Genomic DNA, 21,504 nt, shown 5'->3' on the forward strand with positions numbered 1-21,504 from the left:
CTGTCCATTCTGAAAATAACAATGTAACTTCAAACTCCAATCTACCCCAACCCACATTGTTACCCAAAAGAGTAAATCCAAGAGAGGAGGAAGGGGTCGAGCAACCCCTAACTAGTACGGAAGATATTGCGAGGGCATATGTTGTTCTAGAACCTAACATTAGAGAAGTGATATAATTCAGAGAGTTTTGTGATGATAAACAAAGGGAGACATCTAGAAGGACAATGAATGAAGAACTCAAATATAAAATTAACAAAATAAAGCTTCCACATTTTGATGGTTTAGAAAAGATTACACTGCGCCAATAGTTAGAAAAACTAAACACATTTTTTATTCTAAATCCCATGACGGAAGAAGATGCATTGCAATTCGCTATTGTGCATCTAGAGGGAGCAACACATGATTGGTGGACCCATGGGTGTATCTCATTTGGACATAAATATGTAAAATCCTATGAAGAATTCTCCCAAAAGCTCATGAATAGATTTGATGATAAGGACATCGAATGGTATTTCTAAGAACTAACTCAACTCAGACAAACTGGAACAGTAGAAAACTATGCTTGCACATTTCAAGAGTTGTCAGTTATGGTTCCAAGCCTTTCCCAAAAGAGACTCACTCATATATTTATAGAAGGATTAAAAGACTCCACCAGGCATTTTATTAAACTGCATGAACCACAAAACTTAGAGGAAGCCATTAGAAAAGCAAAAATGGAAAAATCAAATTCATCAAAAGAAATATCTAGGAATTTCTTGACAAAGATGGAGAGAAGGACAAATAAAACTACCATGAATGACTTAGCAAATGAAGTGAGAACATATATGGAGCAGACCCACCAAACCAACCAAACTATACTGAATCAAATGGAGAAGTCAAATCAGGTTCTCCTGCAAGCATTACAGAACATGGAAAATTTGATCAATAATTTGAGAAGTCAACCTAACATAGGGAGAGAAACTAATTCTGTCCATTCTGAAAATAACAATGTAACTTCAAACTCTAGTCTACCCCAACCCACATTCTTACCTAGAAGAGTAAATCTAAGCGAGGAGGAAGGGGTCGAGCAAACCCTAACTAGTACAAAAGATATTGCAAGGGCACATGCTGCTCTAGAACCTAACATTAGAGAAGTGATATCATTCAGAGAGTTTTGCGATAATAAACGAAGGGAGGCATCTAGAAGGACAGTGAATGAAGAACTCAAACATAAAATTAACAAAATAAAGCTTCCACATTTTGATGGTTCAAAAAAGATTACACCACGCCAATGGTTAGAAAAATTAAACACATTTTTTATTCTAAATCTCATGATGGAAGAAGATGCATTGCAACTCACTATCGTGCATCTAGAGGGAGCAGCACATGATTGGTGGACCCATGGGAGTATCTCATTAGGACATAAAGATGTAAAATCCTATGAAGAATTCTCCCAAAAGCTCATGAATAGATTTGATGGTAAGGACATTGAATGGTATTTCCAAGAACTAACTCAACTCAGACAAATTGGAATAGTGGAAAACTATGCTCGCAAATTTCAAGAGTTGTCAATTATGGTTCTAGACCTTTCCCAAAAGAGACTCACTATATAGTTATAGAAGGATTAAAAGACTCCACCAGGCATTCTGTTAAACCGCATGAACCGCAAAACTTGGAGGAAGCCATTTGAAAAGCAAAAATGGTAGAATCAAATTCATCAAAAGAAAGATCTAAGAATTTCTCGACAAAGACAGAGCATAGAAATGAAGACTCACGCAAAGACCAGAGAGAGAGAGAGAATGTTATTTCTGCAAAGCGAAATGGAGTAGAGGACACCAATGCTTGAGTAAGGAAGCCCAAAAGCAAAAAGAGGATACATTGAAGAAAGACATATGTTTTAGATGCAGAGGTCCTTGGGAACCTGGACATAAGTGTGACAAGAAAAGTCAACTCCATAAAATTGAAGCAACATATGAAATAAATAATGAAGAGACTTAAAACAAAAGTGTGAACGGTGATCAAGAGAGGATATGGGAATAGAGAATCATTGAGGCTTTGAAGAAGTTTGACTTAGGAAATGTAAATATCAAACAATACATATATGTACATATTTTTATGATTATTAATAGAATTTTAATATTTAATTTAAAAAAAGGAAAGAGTGGCAATTAAGGGAGAATTGCTCATGACACCTTGTTGTTAGCACCTTCCTAAGAATGCAATTAAGGGAGAATAGCTAGGGCACCCTATTACAGTGGTATATTAGGGAGAACTGTGGTAAAGACACCCTATTGCTCTGTAATTAAGGGAGAACCGCTAGAGCACCCTATTGCAGAAGTAGTTGAGGGAGAACCGCTGAGGGCACCCTATCATAGTGATAGTTAAGGGAGAATTGCTAGCAGGGCACCCTACTACACGATGGTTATGGGAGAACTGCTAAAGCACCCCACTACAGATTAAATATTATAAAGACTTTGGGATGAGATAAAGTCTCACCTAAGTATTATAAAACTTGGTAATCCTAAAGGAATATCCATTGAGGCCTAAGGGTGAGAGAAAGTCTTCTCATACTAAAAAATTAGAGAAGGGATATAGTCTCTATCATAACGATTATTCGTCAGGACTCAACATTGACTAGGCAATGCATATCAATGAGCATGAGAGTGCTACACTATATCAAGATAAGCTCTATTTGAATTAATTTTAATCTAAGTAATAGGATGAGACATTTTTTATGTTCATATTTATCAACATATTACACTTCTAACCTAATTTCCATTTTAGGATCGGAGATATTCCAAAGGATTGTATTGCTTGAGGACAAGCAATTTGAGGAAGGGCGGACTGCCATGTCCCCATATTTTATAAATTTTTATATTAAAATAAACTAACAATAGAATTAATTATAATTTAATTTATAATTATAAATGATAAATATAATAAGAAAATAATAATATATGATTAATAGTAATCAATATAAGATTGAATAATTATAAATATACATATTTATAATATAATTATCAATATTGTCAAATTAAGAAATCATAATAAATAATAATAGTTAAGAACTAAAAATTATTGCTAATATTGTATATTTATAGGTGATATAATAAATTAATAAATAAAGAAATAAATAAAAAGCATATATTCTCAAGTCAATAATCAATGGAGGTTTGATCACTTCTATACAGCATAAGCAAACCAATCTCTACCTTACCTATATGTTATACCATAGGAAGGGACATTGACAATCTCTCATTCCTTACCGTTAGCAGTGATAAGACAAAATAACATCTAGGTGGGAAACTATAGAATTTGAACTGAGCATCGACGGTGAAGACATAGTGGGGAGATGAATGACTTATATTAGAAACCATACCTTGTATTACCGTCAAATAATATTGTTCTTCCACAATGAAAGATATACTTTTCGCTAACCTGCGATCTATTTAGATATGAATACTTATTATAATAAAGCATCATCATTATCTCTACCACCGTTAAAGAATGCTCTAACGAATTAATGAAACAATTATTAAAACAATTGAAAAGTCACAGACACATTAAAGGGCGCAATGTTATTATGATATTTATAGATGACTCTTTGAATGGAGGACGGACACGAATAGTCTTGAGCATACCCAGCGATCAAAGAAAATAGCTAAGGCACGAACATCGTTGAAGTCAAAGACACTGAGCTGTCTATAATCATACTTTGCATTCTCTTTTGACATGGAGATGAAAAAGGATATCGGAGGATTTGGGTAGGCGGATGAAGGTATTGACAAAACAATTTCTACCATTCACTGCAGCATATATATAACGAAGAAAAACAAAAGTTGGAAGACATATTCAACGGCCCACATGTAGCAACGGTTGGGAGGGACCAACGTTCGAGAGGAGAGGAGGTGGAGAGAAGCACCAGAACTTGAATCTGACTGAGTAATTTATCATCACTCCACATTGGCATACAACTATTTGATATATACATCTGACACATACTTTTCATCTTATCTTAGAACTGCTCATTTGGGAAGAACTGGTGGCTTAACTGACAATTCAAATATTGCAAATATATGCAACTGAAGATTACATATTTATGAATGAATGCATATCATATATTTTAATTCTATATATTTTAAACTAGATCTGCACTGTACATGACAAGAGTCGTGGCCCTATATTTTGCAAACACTCCAACAACAATTTGAAATAGCAGTAATATCCACATACTTAGAATTTGGATACCTAAATTACCATATCCGATAAGTGCAAGTCATTTTGAAAGCAAAGAACTTAATTCCATAAACTTATTAACTATATTCGATGTATCGCCATCTTATTCTCACTATATCATTGGTAGTATACCATCTTTGCTATCAATTCTGTATTCTCTAGCATAAACTATATCAAACTAGATATCAACGACTGGTGTGACATCCATTATTTCATTTTTTTTTTTGCTATAATAAGAAAGAGAAGTTAATAGTTATCCCTATTTCTTGACTTAGTCTAGTAGGGGACATTACAATCATCATGTTAGAGTGAGGCCTGGTGGTGAATAGAAGACAGCCTTCAAGACAAATGAAGGGTTGTATGAATGGCTAGTAATGCCCTTTGGCTTAACAAATGCCCCAAGTACCTTCATGAGACTAATGAATGAGGTGCTAGCAGATTTCATAGGCAAGTTTTTTATTGTGTATTTGGATGACATTTTAATCTTTAGCAGGTCCAAAGAGGAGCATATGAAATACTTGGAGATGGTATTGAGTAGGCTACATCAGGAGAAGCTGCTGATTAATCAAGAAAAATGTGAGTTCCTAAAAACTGAACTAGTGTACCTTGGTTTTGTTGTTGCCAATGGATGTATCAAGATGGATTTTGATAAGGTCAAATCCATATTAGAGTGGCCAACTCCCAAATGTATAGGGGATGTTAGAAGTTTTCATGGGTTGGCATCCTATTATAGGAAGTTTGTAAGAGGTTTTAGTCATATATGTGCACCTATATTGAACACCATCAAATGAGGGGTGAAATGTCAGCTCAAATGGACAGATGCAGCAAATAGGGGGTTTGAAATGTTGAAGAAGAGAATAGCAGAATTGCCTACCCTTAGGTTTCCTGATTTTAATCAGTTATTTGTGGTGGAGTGTGATGCTAGTAAGCTAGCTATTGGAGTAGTACTAAGCCAAGAAGGACACCCTTTGGTATTCTTTTCAGATAAGTTAAATGAGGCCAAACAAAAATACTCAACCTATGATTTGGAGCTGTATGCAATGGTGCAAGCCTTGAAGAAATGGAGGCATTACCTCCTTCCAAAAGAATTTGTAGTTTATACAAACAACCATGCCCTTAGTTTTTTGAATGGGTAGGAGAAACTAAATCAAAGACATCTCAAGTGGGGTGGAATATTTGCAGAAATTCACCTTTGTGATCAAACACAAGAAAGGTGTGAGCAACAAGGTTGCTGATGCTCTTAGTAGAAGAGTTCTAGCCATATAGGAGATCCAATTACAAAGCGTAGGAATGAAGGATCTAAGAGACCTCTACAAGGAGGACAGAGACTTCAAAGAGGCCTATGAGGTATGTGTGAAATTTCAACAAGGTTTTAAAACTGATTATACTGAGTATATGCTACGGGAGGGTTTGTTGTTTAAGGGACATCTATTGTGCATTCCCCAATGTTCCATGAGGGAGAACATCATCAAGGAAAAGCATCAAGGCAGCTTGGGAGGACATTTTGGGATAGACAAAACACTTGAGCAAGTTTCTAGGTACTATCATTGGCCTAGATTGCAGACTGATGTAAGGAAGTTTGTGGCGCAATGCCATGTGTGTCAGAGGGCTAAAGGACATAGTAGTAATGCAAGATTATACCAACCACTCACCATATCACAAAGGCCATGGGAGTGCTTAAGTATGGACTTTGTTTTGGGACTCCCTAAAACACCTAGAGGCCATGACAGTGTGTTTGTGGTTGTAGACCATTTCAGCAAGATGGCACACTTCATCCCATGCAAATAAACAAATGATGCTTCACATATAGCAGGTCTGTTCTTCAGGGATATAGTGAGTATCCATGGTTTGCCACTCAACATTGTGAGTGATAGGATACTAAATTCATAGGACATTTTTGGAGGACCCTTTGAAAGATGTTGGGAACCAATTTGTCCTTTTCTTCAGCTTACTATCCTCAGTCTGATGGGCAAATAGAGGTAGTGAACAGATCTTTGGGTCAGGTGTTTGACCAAGCAGCATGGTCAATCATGGGATCATCTCATAGGGAAAACGGAGTTTTCTTATAATAACTCCATCAATAGGAGCACTGGAAAGAGCCCATTTGAAATAGTATATGGGACTCATCCTAGGGGGATCTTGGAGTTGAGGAATCTCAGCCTACCTGACGAAAGGAGTGAACAAGGAGACTCATTTGCAGAGCAGAAGAAGGTGTTGCATGAGTAAGTTAGGAAGACATTATAGAGCCAAGTAAAAAAGTATAAGACCAAGGCAGATAAGACAAGGAGAGACTTGCAATTCAAAGTGGGAGATCTAGTACTTGCCTATCTTAGGAAGGAAAGGCTACCAAAAGGACATCCAATCAAGTTGCTGATGAAGAAGATAGGACCTCTGAAAATCCTACACAAATATGGCAACAATGCGTATGAAGTTGAACTTCCTCCTGACTTAGGTATATCACCTATTTTTAATGTGTGTGACTTGTTTCCTTACAAGGGTACTCATGTTGATGCTGATCACTGTACTCTTGCAGATTTGAAAGGGGCTGACTGAGTACAAGACTTGCCAACACCCCAACCTTTACAACTAGATTGCATTGTGGATTCTAAGGCGGTCAAGAAGACTAGGAAGGGTACCTACAAGACCTACTTGGTGAAATGGAAGGGACTACTAGATGTTGAGGCCACTTGGATGACTGAAGCAGACATGCTAAAGCATGGGGTCACCATTGAAGACCTCCTAACTCAACGGACTTGAGTTTTGTGTCCTAGGGGAGTATGGTGTAGGGTACTTCCCTAATTTTTGATTTTTTGTGTGATTAGAGGTTAGTTAGGTGTGTGAGTGTGTTAAATAATCTCCAAGAGTCCTTGGGGTGCAACTCATCCAAATGTAAGAGCCAAGTTGCTCACTAGGTCTTAAGTTGCTGATTGAGCTAAAAGTTGCTCAATAGGTCAAATAAGTTGGGGATGGGCAACTAAGGGCGTTGATGGTCTAAATAGGTCCTAGGTGTCTTATCTAGGGTCCTAGAATGGTTCTAGGTGAAACCATTTGACCAGAAGGGCCAAAGAGCAAAACTTGGTCAAAAGTTGCAAAGTTGCTCAAAAGTTGGTTGAGCAACTTTTGCAATTTTGGCAAGAAATTGCATTTAGTAGTTTTGGGGGTTGTAACTACCCATGCTCGGGTATATGAGCATGGTAGATCATATTTTGAAGGGTTGCAAGAAATACCACCAGTTTAATCACGCGTGGGATTACAGTACAAACTTTTTTTGCAAAGTTTTACATGGTTTTATGGTGTAGTACGACAGTGTACGGATTGGCACAGTAGAATAATTTTATGTTTTTGATAGATTAGTCTTTCCTGGTTCTTTTCCATTTTCAAGTTTGTATTGAAGTTATCAGGTTCTTGAGTTACAACACTTTCTTGCTGACTGGCTTGAACATTGCCCTCATAGGGCTGTTTGTACACAAATGCCTCTAACCTAATCGCCCACGGTGGAAAATGCATAAATTAGGTGGGGTGATAGGTTAGATTGTGTACATAGTGTTTTTTCTTTGTTTTGCACTCTAATGGTTAGTTTCCAATCCATGAGGTGATGCCCTAGGCTGATTGCTAGGAGTATGTGAGCCTGGATAGTTTTGTAAAAGATGTTGCAGAGCACATCCATGATCATGTTGGGTCTAACAAATGGAGTTTCTAGAAGCCTTAGGATGTCAGCTTGAATATGCAAATGGAATGGAGGTTTGATGTGAGGTTTGAAGAGCTTGGGAGAATTTTGATTGCTGACTAGACTAGAGGCCTAAAACAAAGGCTCGAAACTAGGGATTAAGAGTAACTAGGGTTATGGGTTGTTTTGAAGCTTTGAAAATCTGGAATCTTAGTGTGCCAGGAGATAGCTACTAGATTCCTAAGTTTGTTCTAGGAGTTGTTTAGAAGAATTTGGATAATGGGAGAAAAACAGGGTTACCAGACCTAGTCGCCTTTAGGTCTAATTAACCCTATGTGAAGAAATTGAGTTTTCTTTGGGTTAGGTTGTGACCAGAAGTGTGGAATGAGCTCATGAGGGTTATGGAGGGTATCTACATCATCAATAGACTCCAGGGTAGTGGAAGTACAAGATCCTAAGCGAGGGTTAGGGTTCTAGGGAAGAGAAGGACTAGTAGGACTAGTGCCTAGAAGGGGGATTTAGTCTACACCAAACCAACTATACCTAGAAGGCAAGTTGGAGGAGGAGTCTTGGAGGTTTGGATTAGTGGAAAGACAAGAAACAAGAATCATTGGATGATTCAAGGTTAAAACCTTAATTAGGAGTGTGTATTTGGTTAGGACCCTAATCCCTCTGCATCAAAAAGCCTCTGTAGGAGTTTTGTTATCAAGGTGTGAATGGGGACATTTGTTTTAGATGTAAATGGTTGTTCTAGATGCTTCTGCCCAAAATGAGGTATCGATTTTTTGGTCATACATCATTGATTTTGCAGCCTCCACAATAGTTTTGTTTTTCCTCTAGCTACCCCATTTTATTGATGATTATAGGGTACAATGAACTCCCTCTTAATTCCGGCTTTAACACAATTTTTTTTTTAAAGACTTTTGAAATGTATTCTTTCCAAGTGTCTATTCTCAATTCTTTAATTTTCTTTCCAGAAATTTTTTTTGGTAGGGCTTTGAATTCTTTGAACCTTTTAAGGATCTCTTCTGACTCTTAACTCTTAAGGAAGTAGATCCAGGTCTTTCTTGAGAAATTATCCACAAAAATTACATAATATAGGGAACCTCCCATGGAGGGGGTAGACATGGGTCCAAATAAGTCATTCCAATATATTTTTAGTTATGCTCAAACTATTTTGAAATGATCCCTTAGTGTTTTTCCCTAAGACACACCCTTTAGATGTCCCACTATGAGTTGGATTTAGTTTGGGCAGTCGTGTTACCAAATTTTTCCATGGAGGGTAGGGTGCGAAAGTTTATATGTCCTAATCTTTGATGTCAAATCTCATTGAGTCAAAAGTTTCATGAATGAGTACTTGTTTAGACTCCGTGTAGAATTTGTATAGGTATCCTTGTCTTATACCTATAAATTTAGCTTTCGTGCAAGAACTTCCCTATCCATGATGGTGACACTATATCCATTATCTTCAAGGGAATATATTGATACTAGACTTCTTTTAATTCCAAGAACAAATAGTACATCTTTGAATTCGATAGTGATACCTAAATCTAATTTGATGGTACAAATTCCCACCCCTTTTATAGAATGGCTAGAATTATCCCAATGGTTACCTTTGTGTCAATTTCTTCCATTGTAGTATCTAGTTGTTCTCGGAATCCAGTGATATGTCTTCATGATCCACTATCAATCACCCAAGTGTTGAATTTGTTTGATGCATGATTTGATAGTACTAAGTACAATAAGAACCTCTCAGAGTCATCTTCCATTTTTGTTTTCCCCACTTTAGCATAGGTGCTTGTTTCTTTGTCCTGTCAGGGCATTTGACAACATAGTGTCCACATTGATCACGCCTAAAGCATTGGACATCTCTTCTTTCCTTAGATGAACCCTTTCCATGAAAATTTATTTTCCTTCTGAAGTTCTTTCCTTTCTTATGTGAATTTGTGTTTAGGACATGCATATCCTCATCTATAGGTTCTTGTTTATTTCCTTTTGACATCTGTCTCATCTTTCTAGCTTCTTCTTGAAGGCAGTCAGAACTTAATCAATCCAATTTTGGAAGTTTTGATCTTCCACTTATGCCTTGTATTAATGACTCCCATGAACTTGGTAGGCCTTCTAAGGCTAGTATGGATAACTCTTTGCTGTCAATTTCGTACCCAAGAGTTGATAGATGATCCCTCAGCTCGGTTATTCTCATAAGGAATGCATTTACTGATTCTTCTTTATTCATGCTTATGTGATTCACTTTCCTTTTTAGTGCAAGGGTTATGCTAGTGTTATTTATTTCAAATGTGTTCTCAAGTTATTTGAACATAAGGTATGTAGTTTCCTATTTTGCTAGTATAGGTACTATGTGGTCCCTAATGGCATCTACTATTAATTTCATAGCCTTTTCTAAGTTACCAAATTCTCTCTTGGACCTAGGAATTCCTAGTTCAATTCTTTGAAAAGTCTGGTCCTTGTTAGATTCTATCAAAAGTCTGCTACAGAGACCAAATTTTGCTGGGAATTCTCTCAGAGAAACCCTGGCAGAATTCAGATGACTTTTGGGCGACTTTGGTTTCCAGCATAGGACCCTGGACAGAATTTCAGAGAATTTGGTTTTAAAATACCCTTTTGATTACATTTTCAAAATGTTTTTAATGCCAAATCAGACTCAGAATTGGACTCAAGCAAATGATTAGACTCAAATTACTAATCATATTTAATTTGAATTGAATACTGCTTAGATGAATCAGGATGTATAAAAGTGCCACACATCTATTATGGAATCTATGTAATACACCAAAATTCGTGCATATAGGCTAACATGTATAGAAAACTATGGAATGAATAAAATCTAAAGAGATTTTTACCGTGGTTAAATCTGGATCCAAAGCCTGCTTTCTTTGCTTCATCTAATCTGATCCAAAGCTTCTTTCGTTGAATCACCCAGTATGATAATTAATGTGTGAAGCTTACAATATGGCAACAATCACAACCTTGGCCTTAAATGGGCCTATAGCATTACTTTAAACAGAAGAATGGTGATGATTTGCTTGATAGTTTTTGATGATATTTGATCGTGACGGCTGATTATTAATGTTGACATTATTGTTTTTGAAATTAAACATTAATATGGTGATGTATTTTGCTATCTTGCTTTAATATTAGCATAGTGGTGTATACCATATATATATATTCTTGTACAAATGAACCCAAATCAAATCCAAACCCAACCCAAGAAAAAATTGAACGAATTTCAAACCCAAATCTCGAACCCGAATCAGAACCGGCAACTTAGGGCCTTTTCATTAGTCTCAGCCCACTGAGGTTTTTCTGGTTCATGCTCAGGTTCTGTCTTTTACAAATGAGTCTAACTTGTTCTCTTTTAGAATCACCATGATTCTGAACTTCCATGATGTGAAGTTGTTTGCACCTTCAAGGCGATCTTCTAATCTGATCATGTTTGACATTTTGATGAATGGAGTGAGATGACAATTTGAGTAATCTGATCTCTCAAGCTTAATTTGGATCTCCCTTAACAAGGCTCTGATACCATGTAAATGTAAATTAAACTTCTAATCAGACTGGTATAATGTTATCTATTTGCAGAAGATAGAGTACCAATCTCTTCTTTGTTATATGCAGGTTATGATCAGACTGGTTCTTAAATGAATCTGAATTTTAACAACAATAATATCTGTGTTCTAATCTGAATAAACTATTGGTCTTCGATTTTGTATTCACCGATCAATATATGAGAGAGAGCATATATAAATTTTGGTACTTCTCCATTTGAGATCAACTCATATATGTATGTTATTTAGGGAACATGTCATGAAGAGACATGTCTCCACAATGTGGAGCCATGTCTATTCATGACATGGTCCTTGGCTAAATAAACTAATTAATTGCGGGTACTTTCAATAACCCGATCCATAATTTGTTAATACCAAAACCAAATGATAAGTAAGCCACTGATCTGCATTTTAACATTACTTGAACTGGTGTATGTGAGGAAATGTAGGCGCCAATGTTCATTGCAAGATACATGGTAAGAGAAGATAACAGAAATCTGATTACAAGGATTATTATGCTTGTATGGTGTTTCGGTCATATACAGGAACGATGGCAAAGTATTTAGAATGATTGTTCTTATATCTGACCGAAGCTACTTATGCATCAACAATAATAACCTTGGATGGATTGCTCAACTCCTAGAGGTTCTAGGTCAAATGCTGAGGTGAGGCTCAATTCTATGTTTTATAAATATATATCTAAATATACTCTTGAAAGTGGGACCCTCAATACACTCCCAATAGGGGAGTGTAGTCTTTAGTGAGTGCTTTAAGACTCGAATGGTCTTAATGAGTGTAAGGCTTTGGCTAAAGAATATACCTATCCTTTATGGATAGATGCCTATCCTAGATAGATAGAAAAATTCCTATCTCATATGGACAATTGTGTAACCTGTATTCTTGGATGCTTATCCCAAATGGATAGAAGTACTTGAGTATACAAATGAATGTATGCATAAAAACACAAGTAAAAACCATACCCTACTTAGAAGAAAAAATGGTAAAATCGGGTAAATTAGTTGGATCTTACCATGGAAATATAGTAAGGTTTTTGTTCTTCAAATCACCACACATCAACAGTTTAAGCTATTAGATAGAAATATGGTTTTGAATTTACAAATTGAATTATCCCCTTTGAGAAATTGCCTTTTTATAAGGTTCCAATTTGGCACCGAATATTTTAATTTTCTTTTCCTATGTGAAAGTTTTCCTCTAGAAGTTATCACTTAAAAGCATTTTAACAAAATATTACACAAGGCCTTCTAATGTCCCATTTAAAATGACCCACCTTATTAAACTCGTAGTAATAATATTTAAAATGTTTCTTTTACGATATTTAATAGTAATATTACTAGAATGAATTATAAATACTATTCTAATTTTTTTTCCATAGCTTTATCCCTTAGCCTATGGGAAATGGGATATATGAATCTCCCGTTAATTTTATTGTTTCGCACTAGATTGAAGGAGTACTAGATGTAGATATTTGAACTCAAAAGAGTAAAATAGAAAAAATGGTAGTACATAAATTCGTTTAAATAATGATATGCAACATAGTTTTGTGATTGTTATGGTAGGTCGATTGCAAAAGCATTCTTTTATTGGGAATCAATGTTCGCATGTGTGAGGTAAAGTGAGTTAAAGTAATAACTCACAAGCGTTAGTTAAAAATGTTTCCCTAGCTTTAATGCTTAGCTTGTGGGAAATAGGATATATGAATCTCCTCTTAATTTTATTGTTTCGCACTAGGAATGAAGGATTACTAGATATAGGTATATGAACTCAAAAGAGTAAAATAGAAAAAAAATAATAGTACATAAATTGTATAAATAATAATATGTAACAAATTTTGTGATTGTTACAGTAGGTCAATTGCAAAAGCATTCTTTTGTAGGGAATTAATGTTCACATTGTTGATGTTTTATAGCTTCTATCGGATAAACTATGAGATATAATTGAGAAATAAGTATGATAAAAATTAATATAATAATGATATATATATATATCATAGTTCCGGGACTCTGCAAGTCAAGTAGGACTCGCCAAGTCCGAGCCAGAGTCCATTAAAACAAGGCAGACTGCATTTGGCCTCGGACTCGGCAAAGTCCTAGCAGAGTCACCATGGACTTGCTGAGTCCAAGGACCCTCCTGAGTCACAGAGTCCCGAGCTTTGGACTTGCCTGATAGCAAGATTGATAAAGTGCAAAAAATAATAAAATAAAAGGGTTAAGTGAATTGTTTGTGCTTTGTATAACATCTATTTGACCTAAAAAGGTCATTCAATCCTTTGCTAATGCTTGTTATAGAGAGAAAATAGTTAGAGAAGAGTATTGGGGTTTTGAGATAGAAATTAGCAAATCGGTTGGCTCTCCCATATCGATTGTTTATTGTTTGTGCAACTTTGTAGCTTGCACTTAAGCATTGAGAGGAGTTAAAGGAAGCATTTGGAGGAGGCTTCTACAAAGTACAAATTTACTTACATTTCCATTGTTTTTGCAAGAGATGGCTGAGCGGACTAAAGCGGTGGATTGCTAATCCGTTGTACAAACTATTTTGTACCGAGGGTTCGAATCCCTCTCTCTCCGTTCAGTCTGAGATTACTCCTCAAAACCTATTAAGGGATTTTGACAAAATCTACTTTCTAATCTTTTTTTCTATTCTTTACGCCCAGGATTTCGTCCTGGATCGTTTGATAGGAATCCAAAGATAAAGAGAGAAACAAAAAATATCACTACTGTGTAAACGAACAGCTTAAGAGTAAGCATTATGTAATCTCCGAAATTATTCTTATTAGAAAACGGAATAGATCATCAATTTTTGTATCATATATTGGCTATTGGCATTGGCTGAGCAAAGAAAAAAAGCAGATTCAGATCTTGTCTTTGTTCACTACAACATTTGGCTTTGCCATAGACAGATCTAGGGCACCGATACATCACCGATTGTATTAGAGACTGTTGATGCACATGCGAAGTGAAACATAGAGATTGCTGATCCCGTCTTCAGTGATGAAGATGTGGAGTGGGTTGATCAGGTGGATTGGCAAGCAAAGGTAGTAGCAATGGTAGTTGAGGAGGCTAGAGTGCGAGGAGACCAAGTGCAGGACCCTAAGACTAGGAATGATGGATATGAATCTGACGATGAGGATTATGTGGGTGAAGATGAGGATGAGGATGCCCATGAGGTTCAGCCTTAGACACAGGGAGAGAGGATGGCTCTAGAGTCTTGCATGACTTATCTTAGGTGTATTCATAGGACATAGGCTACTATGAGCCTTAGTCTTCTACACTCTAGTTGTTATCTTGATATATGTTTTGTACTTTTGATTTTATGGATTTCAAATATTGTAGACATTGGACAGTGACACTATGTTTAACTTTATAGTATGTTTAGTTTTTTCCTTTAAAAATTCACTTTTATATTTATGTGATCTATGCAAAATTGTGTATGTGTGTTAAGTAGCTTTTATTTATCTCAATTATTGTGTATTTGATGTTACTTGAGTAAAAGATGCATGAGAAAAATCTTTAAATCCTTAAAACTTTGAATTTTATGGGTTTTCCGATTTTCCCAAGTCCTTGCCGAGTCCGAGTCCCATAACACTGATAAATATGATTAAATTTATTATTATATTAATTATCTAGCTTCTATCGGATAAACCCTATATATAATTATATGAGATATAATTGAGATATAAGCATGAGAGAAATTAATATAATAATATATATATGTATATTATGATTAAATTTATTATTATATTAATAATTTGATTAACGAATAGACATGTCCCATGAAGAGACATGTCTATTCATGGCTTATACTCAATATAATTATAAGTGATTGCTGCATTTGGAAAGCAGATACCCTACATAAGCAGTTCTATTACATTTGCTGCAATCCCGTAAAACTAACATGGTATCAGAGCAGGCTGCAAATGAGGGAAATGGAATTATAATAGAAAATCATTACCATTTTTAGTAAAGAAATAGATGGAGGAGTGCAAAGGCGTCAATGTCAACAATTAGGGATGAATATATCATAGAGCCTTATGTACATCACCAAAGAATCTAGAGACGGGGCCATTCATATGTCGAAGCATGGTATACAAGTCAATACAAATAATTAAAATATCTCCAGAAATGTAGTATTCTAAGAAGAAATGTTGTTTTCACATATTTAGAGGTAACTGAAATGAGTAACCATGTGATGCGTCTCTGGCAGAGGGTTCCCAGTTGTCAAATAGATGGAGTAAGCCACGTGTATGTGTTCGGTTTTGCACTTTCAGTATGCCCTGTGTATGTTGTGGTGCGAGTTTACTTTCCATTTGAACGTTGGTTAGGGCACATGCATAATGCGTAAGTCTTGATGCCTGCAATTGTCAAGTTTTGGGAAAACAGCAGCAATAAATATGAGCCACATAATTGATCTCCAAAATTTTATATTGTGATGGTTGACGTAGACATCACATCAAGAATGAGTTGAGATATTGAATAGAATCAAGGAAAATAAAACTTGCAGATCTACCAAGAATTTTATCGCTAGACTTTGAAGCGTGAAATACTTAGACTGCTCTGCGTTAAGATATTTGCATGAGATTAGATATCAATAGTTTGCATAAAATAACGAATGTCATCGGGAGCACTGGTAATATGTGGACCAAGAATAAGAGATTATGGAACCTTCAACAATTTCATGAGGGATATAAAATGGGTGGCGTTTGGAATAAGGAAAGGGTCAACCCATAATTAAAATGGGCACATGCTTGTGTGGCCACGCGAATCATGAAATAAGGGAATCCCTTCTTCATGTGATACAAAAACTAGTGCTAACAATACTACAAAAGGCTATATATATTACATGGCAGAGAAATAAAATTGGAAGGAGAATGTAATATTAATCTGGCCACGAAAAGAGGACAGGAAAACATCGATAAAAGATACAATTAATCATAGAGATCTATGTAGTAGATAGAAGGAAGAAGAAAGAATAGACAAGGATTCCATGTTGGATATAAGGGGCCTCCAAAGTAAAATAGGGAAGAATATAAAACAAAGAGGATTGAACTAACCATCTACCATGTGGTAGAGACATCCTCGCATAACACATTCCTTATATAAATGGTAGAGACATAACAGGAAGAGCAGTCAACAATTGCCAACATTAGCATGTGTTCATTATCCTTGCACTAGACAGGAGAAACTCCATGTAGGTGGCAGGGTTAAACATATTCAATTTTGCATTAAGAGATGTTTTAAAGAACTGAGTGGAAAGTGTAAACTGAATGGAAATTGCAAGACCATTAAATCATCCAGTCAATGATTAAGAGGAGCCACATATTATTTGAGTCTTTCTTTCTTGGAGCGATAAGTATACTTGAGGTGGCATATTTATTAAAAGGGTGCAGTATCACATGTTAACAAATACATTTTAATAGTTTACCAATATCGCCAAAAATGGACTGAGGGTATAGTTATAAAGGTGCCTTAATTATAAGCATATATGATGAGATTGGAAAGATAAGAAGATAATTAGCATTGGAAAGAAAAGATCGGTGGTCTTAGGGAATATGTAGAGATTATTGAAAGGAAAAAATAAAAACCACCCCTTAACAAACGAACAAATGTGAATGAGATATAACATAATAATAAAGGAGGGGAGAGAAGGTTTATCCAATGGGCAATAAAATCTAAGGAAAATCAGCCACTTTGTCATAGCATACTATTATTATAAGAGAGAAGAATGTTTCTAAAGAAGGAATTTAGAAAGAGAACATCTTTTGCGAGCTTATGAAGACAAATTGAACAATGCCATTAATTTCTTATTGAGTGACATTATCCTTTGACTACATGAGATAAGTATTCTCTTTTGGAGTACAATTTTAAGTATTGAATAAAGAAAATCTCTTTCATTTATTTTTCTATATGCACTATAAGAGCTATTTGCCTTGATCTTTTCCAAGAATGTTATTGCAGGAGAAGAGAGATCAGTTTCAAATTCAGAGGGATTTTGACATCTTTTTAAAGGCAACTTTGGTTGAGGAACTCAGAGGATTGATTTTCAGAGGTAGTTCAAAAGTCCTTGTGTGACTATGTGATTTTAATGGGCCTACCCCCTATGCACATCATGAAGAAGTGATGACTTTCAAATGATGTCACTTGTATTTGTAGAAGTTATTGAAAGGTGACGATCTTACAATAACTTAATTTTCTATTATGATGGATAACTTACGATTTCTATGCAGATCATGATAGATTATGCTTTGTACGGTAGATGCTTATATGGTAAGCATTATGAGAATGCATGTGCACATACCTTATAAACATTTTTTAAGTACATGGTCAATGTTATGCAAATTGATGCTATGGAGGCCATTATACAAAATACTTGCTGAATATCATGCAACTTGATGTTCAAGAGGCCATTACTCACAGTACTTGGTGAATATCTCGCATTTCAACATTTTGAAGGCCATTACTCAAAGAGTATTTGGTGAATATCATAAATTGTTATTCTGGAGACCAATACTCAAATGTGATATCAAAATGGTGAATATCATAAGTTGATATTCTGCAAACCATTGCCTCATTGACTGTATGGTGAATATCAAGTGTTGATATTCTGGAGATCATTACTCAGAGTTTTGATGAATATCATATGTTGATATTCTGAAGGCCAATACTCTTGATATCATATGTGATATCAAAATGATGGAAATCTTCAGATCAAAGATATCCTTAAATTTTGTCATTCCTAATATTACTAATGGTGTAATAGCTGTCTTGTATTTATCCTCCCTAGCTAAGAGGGAGTGTTAATGTTTGATAGCTTCTATTATATAAACCTATACATAATTATATGAGATATAATTGAGATATAAGTATATGAGAGAAATATATATATATATATATATATATATATATATATATAATCTGATTAATGAATGTCTGAATAGACATGTCCCATGAAGGGACGTGTCTATTCATGGCTTACTCTCAATATAAATATAAGTGATTGTTGCATTGGGAAAACACATACCCTACACAGGCAGTGCTATTACATTTGCAGTGATCCCGGAAAACTAACACACATGTGTGAGATAAAGTAATAAGTCACAAGTTCTAGTAAAATTAAATATTTGTCAAGTTTGTTAGAGTTTGTTCATAGGTTATTATATTAGGGGTAGGAATGTTTGTTTTTAATTGAGTTGTTAAAACCACTCAATTTATTTAGAGATGTCATTTATGTTGTTTCCTAAATAATAAGATTTGTGAATCCTATAAATATATAAACTGTATAAACTGTATTGAATGAAAAGGTATGAAGCATGTATTAATTTGTTTTTATCATTTGCAATGCATATTTGTAATACTTTGTACAGATTTAACATTTGGAAATCCATTTGTAAGCATTTCTTCTAGCACAATCAAGAATGTATAATAATTATGCCTTTTTTATGCAAGTCTTTGGTAACACTATTGCATGCTATATAAAAAATCTGTTTGAAACACTGTTTAAGCATTTTACAAGGTAGGTTTGTTCATTGGAAAATGTTAGCTATTTAGACATTGTTTAATTTTTTCAGCTCTCATTCATTAGGGGAAATTAGCAAGTGTTACATAAGTGGAAGTGATCACTATATCTTCAATCTGTAATTTGGATCCAGTTTAAAGCATGTGTTATCTGAATTGTAGAATACTTCTGAGTTTCCTTGATAGCATTGATCCTTATTATTGTGTATGATTGCCCCATTGGTTGGTGTAGGAAAGTTCATTTGGTATGCTAATTATGTTTCGTGGTTTTGGTAGGCTGCATCATTTCGAGATGGGAAAACAGTTGCAAAGTGCACGCTAGAGCTCTCGAGGGAGCAAAGCTGTCCTGATACAAATGTATGATATATTATCTAATACTAGTTATTGTTATCCTTCCTTAGCTCCCATAGACTTTATCATTTATTTCTTCAATGTGTTCTATGTTCCATTTATTGCATGGCATGTAACGTTCATCATCATAAAGAACATCCAACAACTTGAACGAGACTTTGATGTTTGATTGACGTGTTCTATATTTTATTTATTCTATGGCATATAATGTACATTATTATAAATAATAGTCAACGGCTTGAACCACCTCATATGATTTAATCGATGAGGATTGTTGTAGGTGCATAGTAATTCAAATAGACACATAATTTTAATATTTGTTTGATAAGAACAAGGAATGAAGTCTAATTAGTAATAAAACAGTATTATAGTCTTGTATTCTAGCACAACCGTAGATGGACTTAGGCTATGCTTGGATTCATTGAATTTCAACACATAATTAAGAATCTTCACTGGTTTATAGGAATACTCAGTGGCATCGAAATGGCTTTACAAGGGCAATGAGACTTGAAAAGATGTCATCTTTGCAAGGGCAATGAGATTTAAAAAGGAGTCATCAGTTCCCACCACAACCATGACACATAGGCTCACAAACTTATGTAATGTCGTTTTTTACATGTAAGCACCAAACTCTCCATCTTAACATTCCTTTCCATGACATTTTGTTGTACCCATATCAAAATCTCATATCATGTCATGTTTTAAGCTAAAGTATATTATTTTCTTTAGTGTAAATCATGTTTCAAAACTTGGTGGTCTGTTTTGTCTTCTCATCTTTTTTATTCTTTAAAAAATGTTGTAGAATCATGAAACAAGGTTCTTGAAGACATTTGTTACTATGGATGAAAATAAGTTTGTTAAAGAAATTTCATAAGGACTAGAGCATACTTGTGTAAAAATGAAGTTAAGAAGTCCAACAGAGAGGTGTATACACCTGATAAAGTTAAGTTTGAGATCAAATTCAATTTTCATGCACAAATGCTCATGTGGAGTGGAGTTGTGTACCCCATTAGGGAAAAGGGGATTTCAATCTTCAAATCATAAGTTTCATGTTTAGGTACACTTACCCTATATAAGAGTATTGATAAGATCTCCACAAGATATTCATGGAAATTCAAATAATACAATGTAGAAGATAGATCACACATAACACAAGAGATGTTCGTGGACCGAGATCCTCTAATATCTGATATATATGAAAATGAGAGACTAATTTTGTACAGTACTCTCTAGTAAGAGGCCACTCCATAGTAAATCCTAAAAAGATGCCAAATACATATCAACTCTTCAGATATCCTTACAATGATATTAATCAATTTTATGTAAACCTCCAAATAACATAATGGTGGGACAAACTACTAAACTTATCTAGGCCTTCTGATTACCTAATCTATGAGTGATGGTTCTAGATTGACAAAGAGAAAACTCATAGTTCTTTTTATTGAGGACCTATCTGAACCACTCAAGGGTTTGGTAAGGGCCTTTGATCTGAAATGCTTTCAGGAGGTGATCAAAAGGGCCTTAAATTTAAAGGATTCAGTGGCCAAAGGCACATTCTACCCCAAGAATACATCATTGATTCAACATAGAAAGCCTCCTTAGAAGAGTTTTTTGCAATAGAGGTCACTACCCCTAGAACCAAACAAGGTTGAGGAATTCAAGAATGAGCTTCAAACTGAAAAAAAATGCTTCACCTTTGGAGATTTATGGAAGCTAGGTCACAAGTGTTTAGGCAATGATTCAAATAAATTACATAGAAGTAGTATTCAAAAAGGTTCTTAAGGAAGATGATTTTGAGCCTGACATCGTCAAAAGGATAGAGATTGTGTGTTTGTGCTAGAGTTTCAAGATTTGTCAAAAACTTACTAGAATTGGAAAGTCCTAAGGTGATCATGCCTAGATGAGTTTCAGAGACCTCAAATTCTCGAAGACTTGGTCATTGGATTGCATAACAAAAAAATAATGACCAACAAATGGATGCTTCACTTCAAACTGTGAATTAGCAATTCTGTACTCTAGTTGTTAAGCATAAGCATGATGTCCTCCTTGAAGTGACACCTTAAGAAAATACACGACCTCATGAGAAAAACATCATTTTTTTATTGGAAATTGTGCCCTTTCTGCCAAACATAAATGCAAATCACTATCAATCATGTCATGATTTTAGTTGGAAATT

The 21,504-nt window shown here is 35.1% G+C and overlaps 1 protein-coding gene across 8 annotated transcripts in view; it reads left to right on the top strand.

Annotated features, from left to right (window-relative positions):
* The window catches only part of LOC149574861 (uncharacterized), a 217,364-nt gene that overhangs the window by 133,245 nt on the left and 62,615 nt on the right, over positions 1-21,504 (top strand). For 7 of the 8 annotated variants that reach the window (XM_089814698.1, XM_089814699.1, XM_089814701.1 and 4 more), the window contains one exon: positions 19,254-19,334. In XM_089814698.1, the coding sequence (XP_089670824.1) occupies positions 19,254-19,334 (81 nt within the window). Of the gene's footprint in view, positions 1-19,253; positions 19,335-19,791; positions 19,843-21,504 lie in introns of those variants that run through there. The other variant, XM_089814700.1, reaches the window with a different exon arrangement.

This window comes from Cupressus sempervirens, chromosome 2 (assembly GCF_028749045.1).
Source record: "Cupressus sempervirens isolate cs-2001-9-10 chromosome 2, ASM2874904v1, whole genome shotgun sequence".
Lineage (NCBI taxonomy): Eukaryota > Viridiplantae > Streptophyta > Pinopsida > Cupressales > Cupressaceae > Cupressus > Cupressus sempervirens.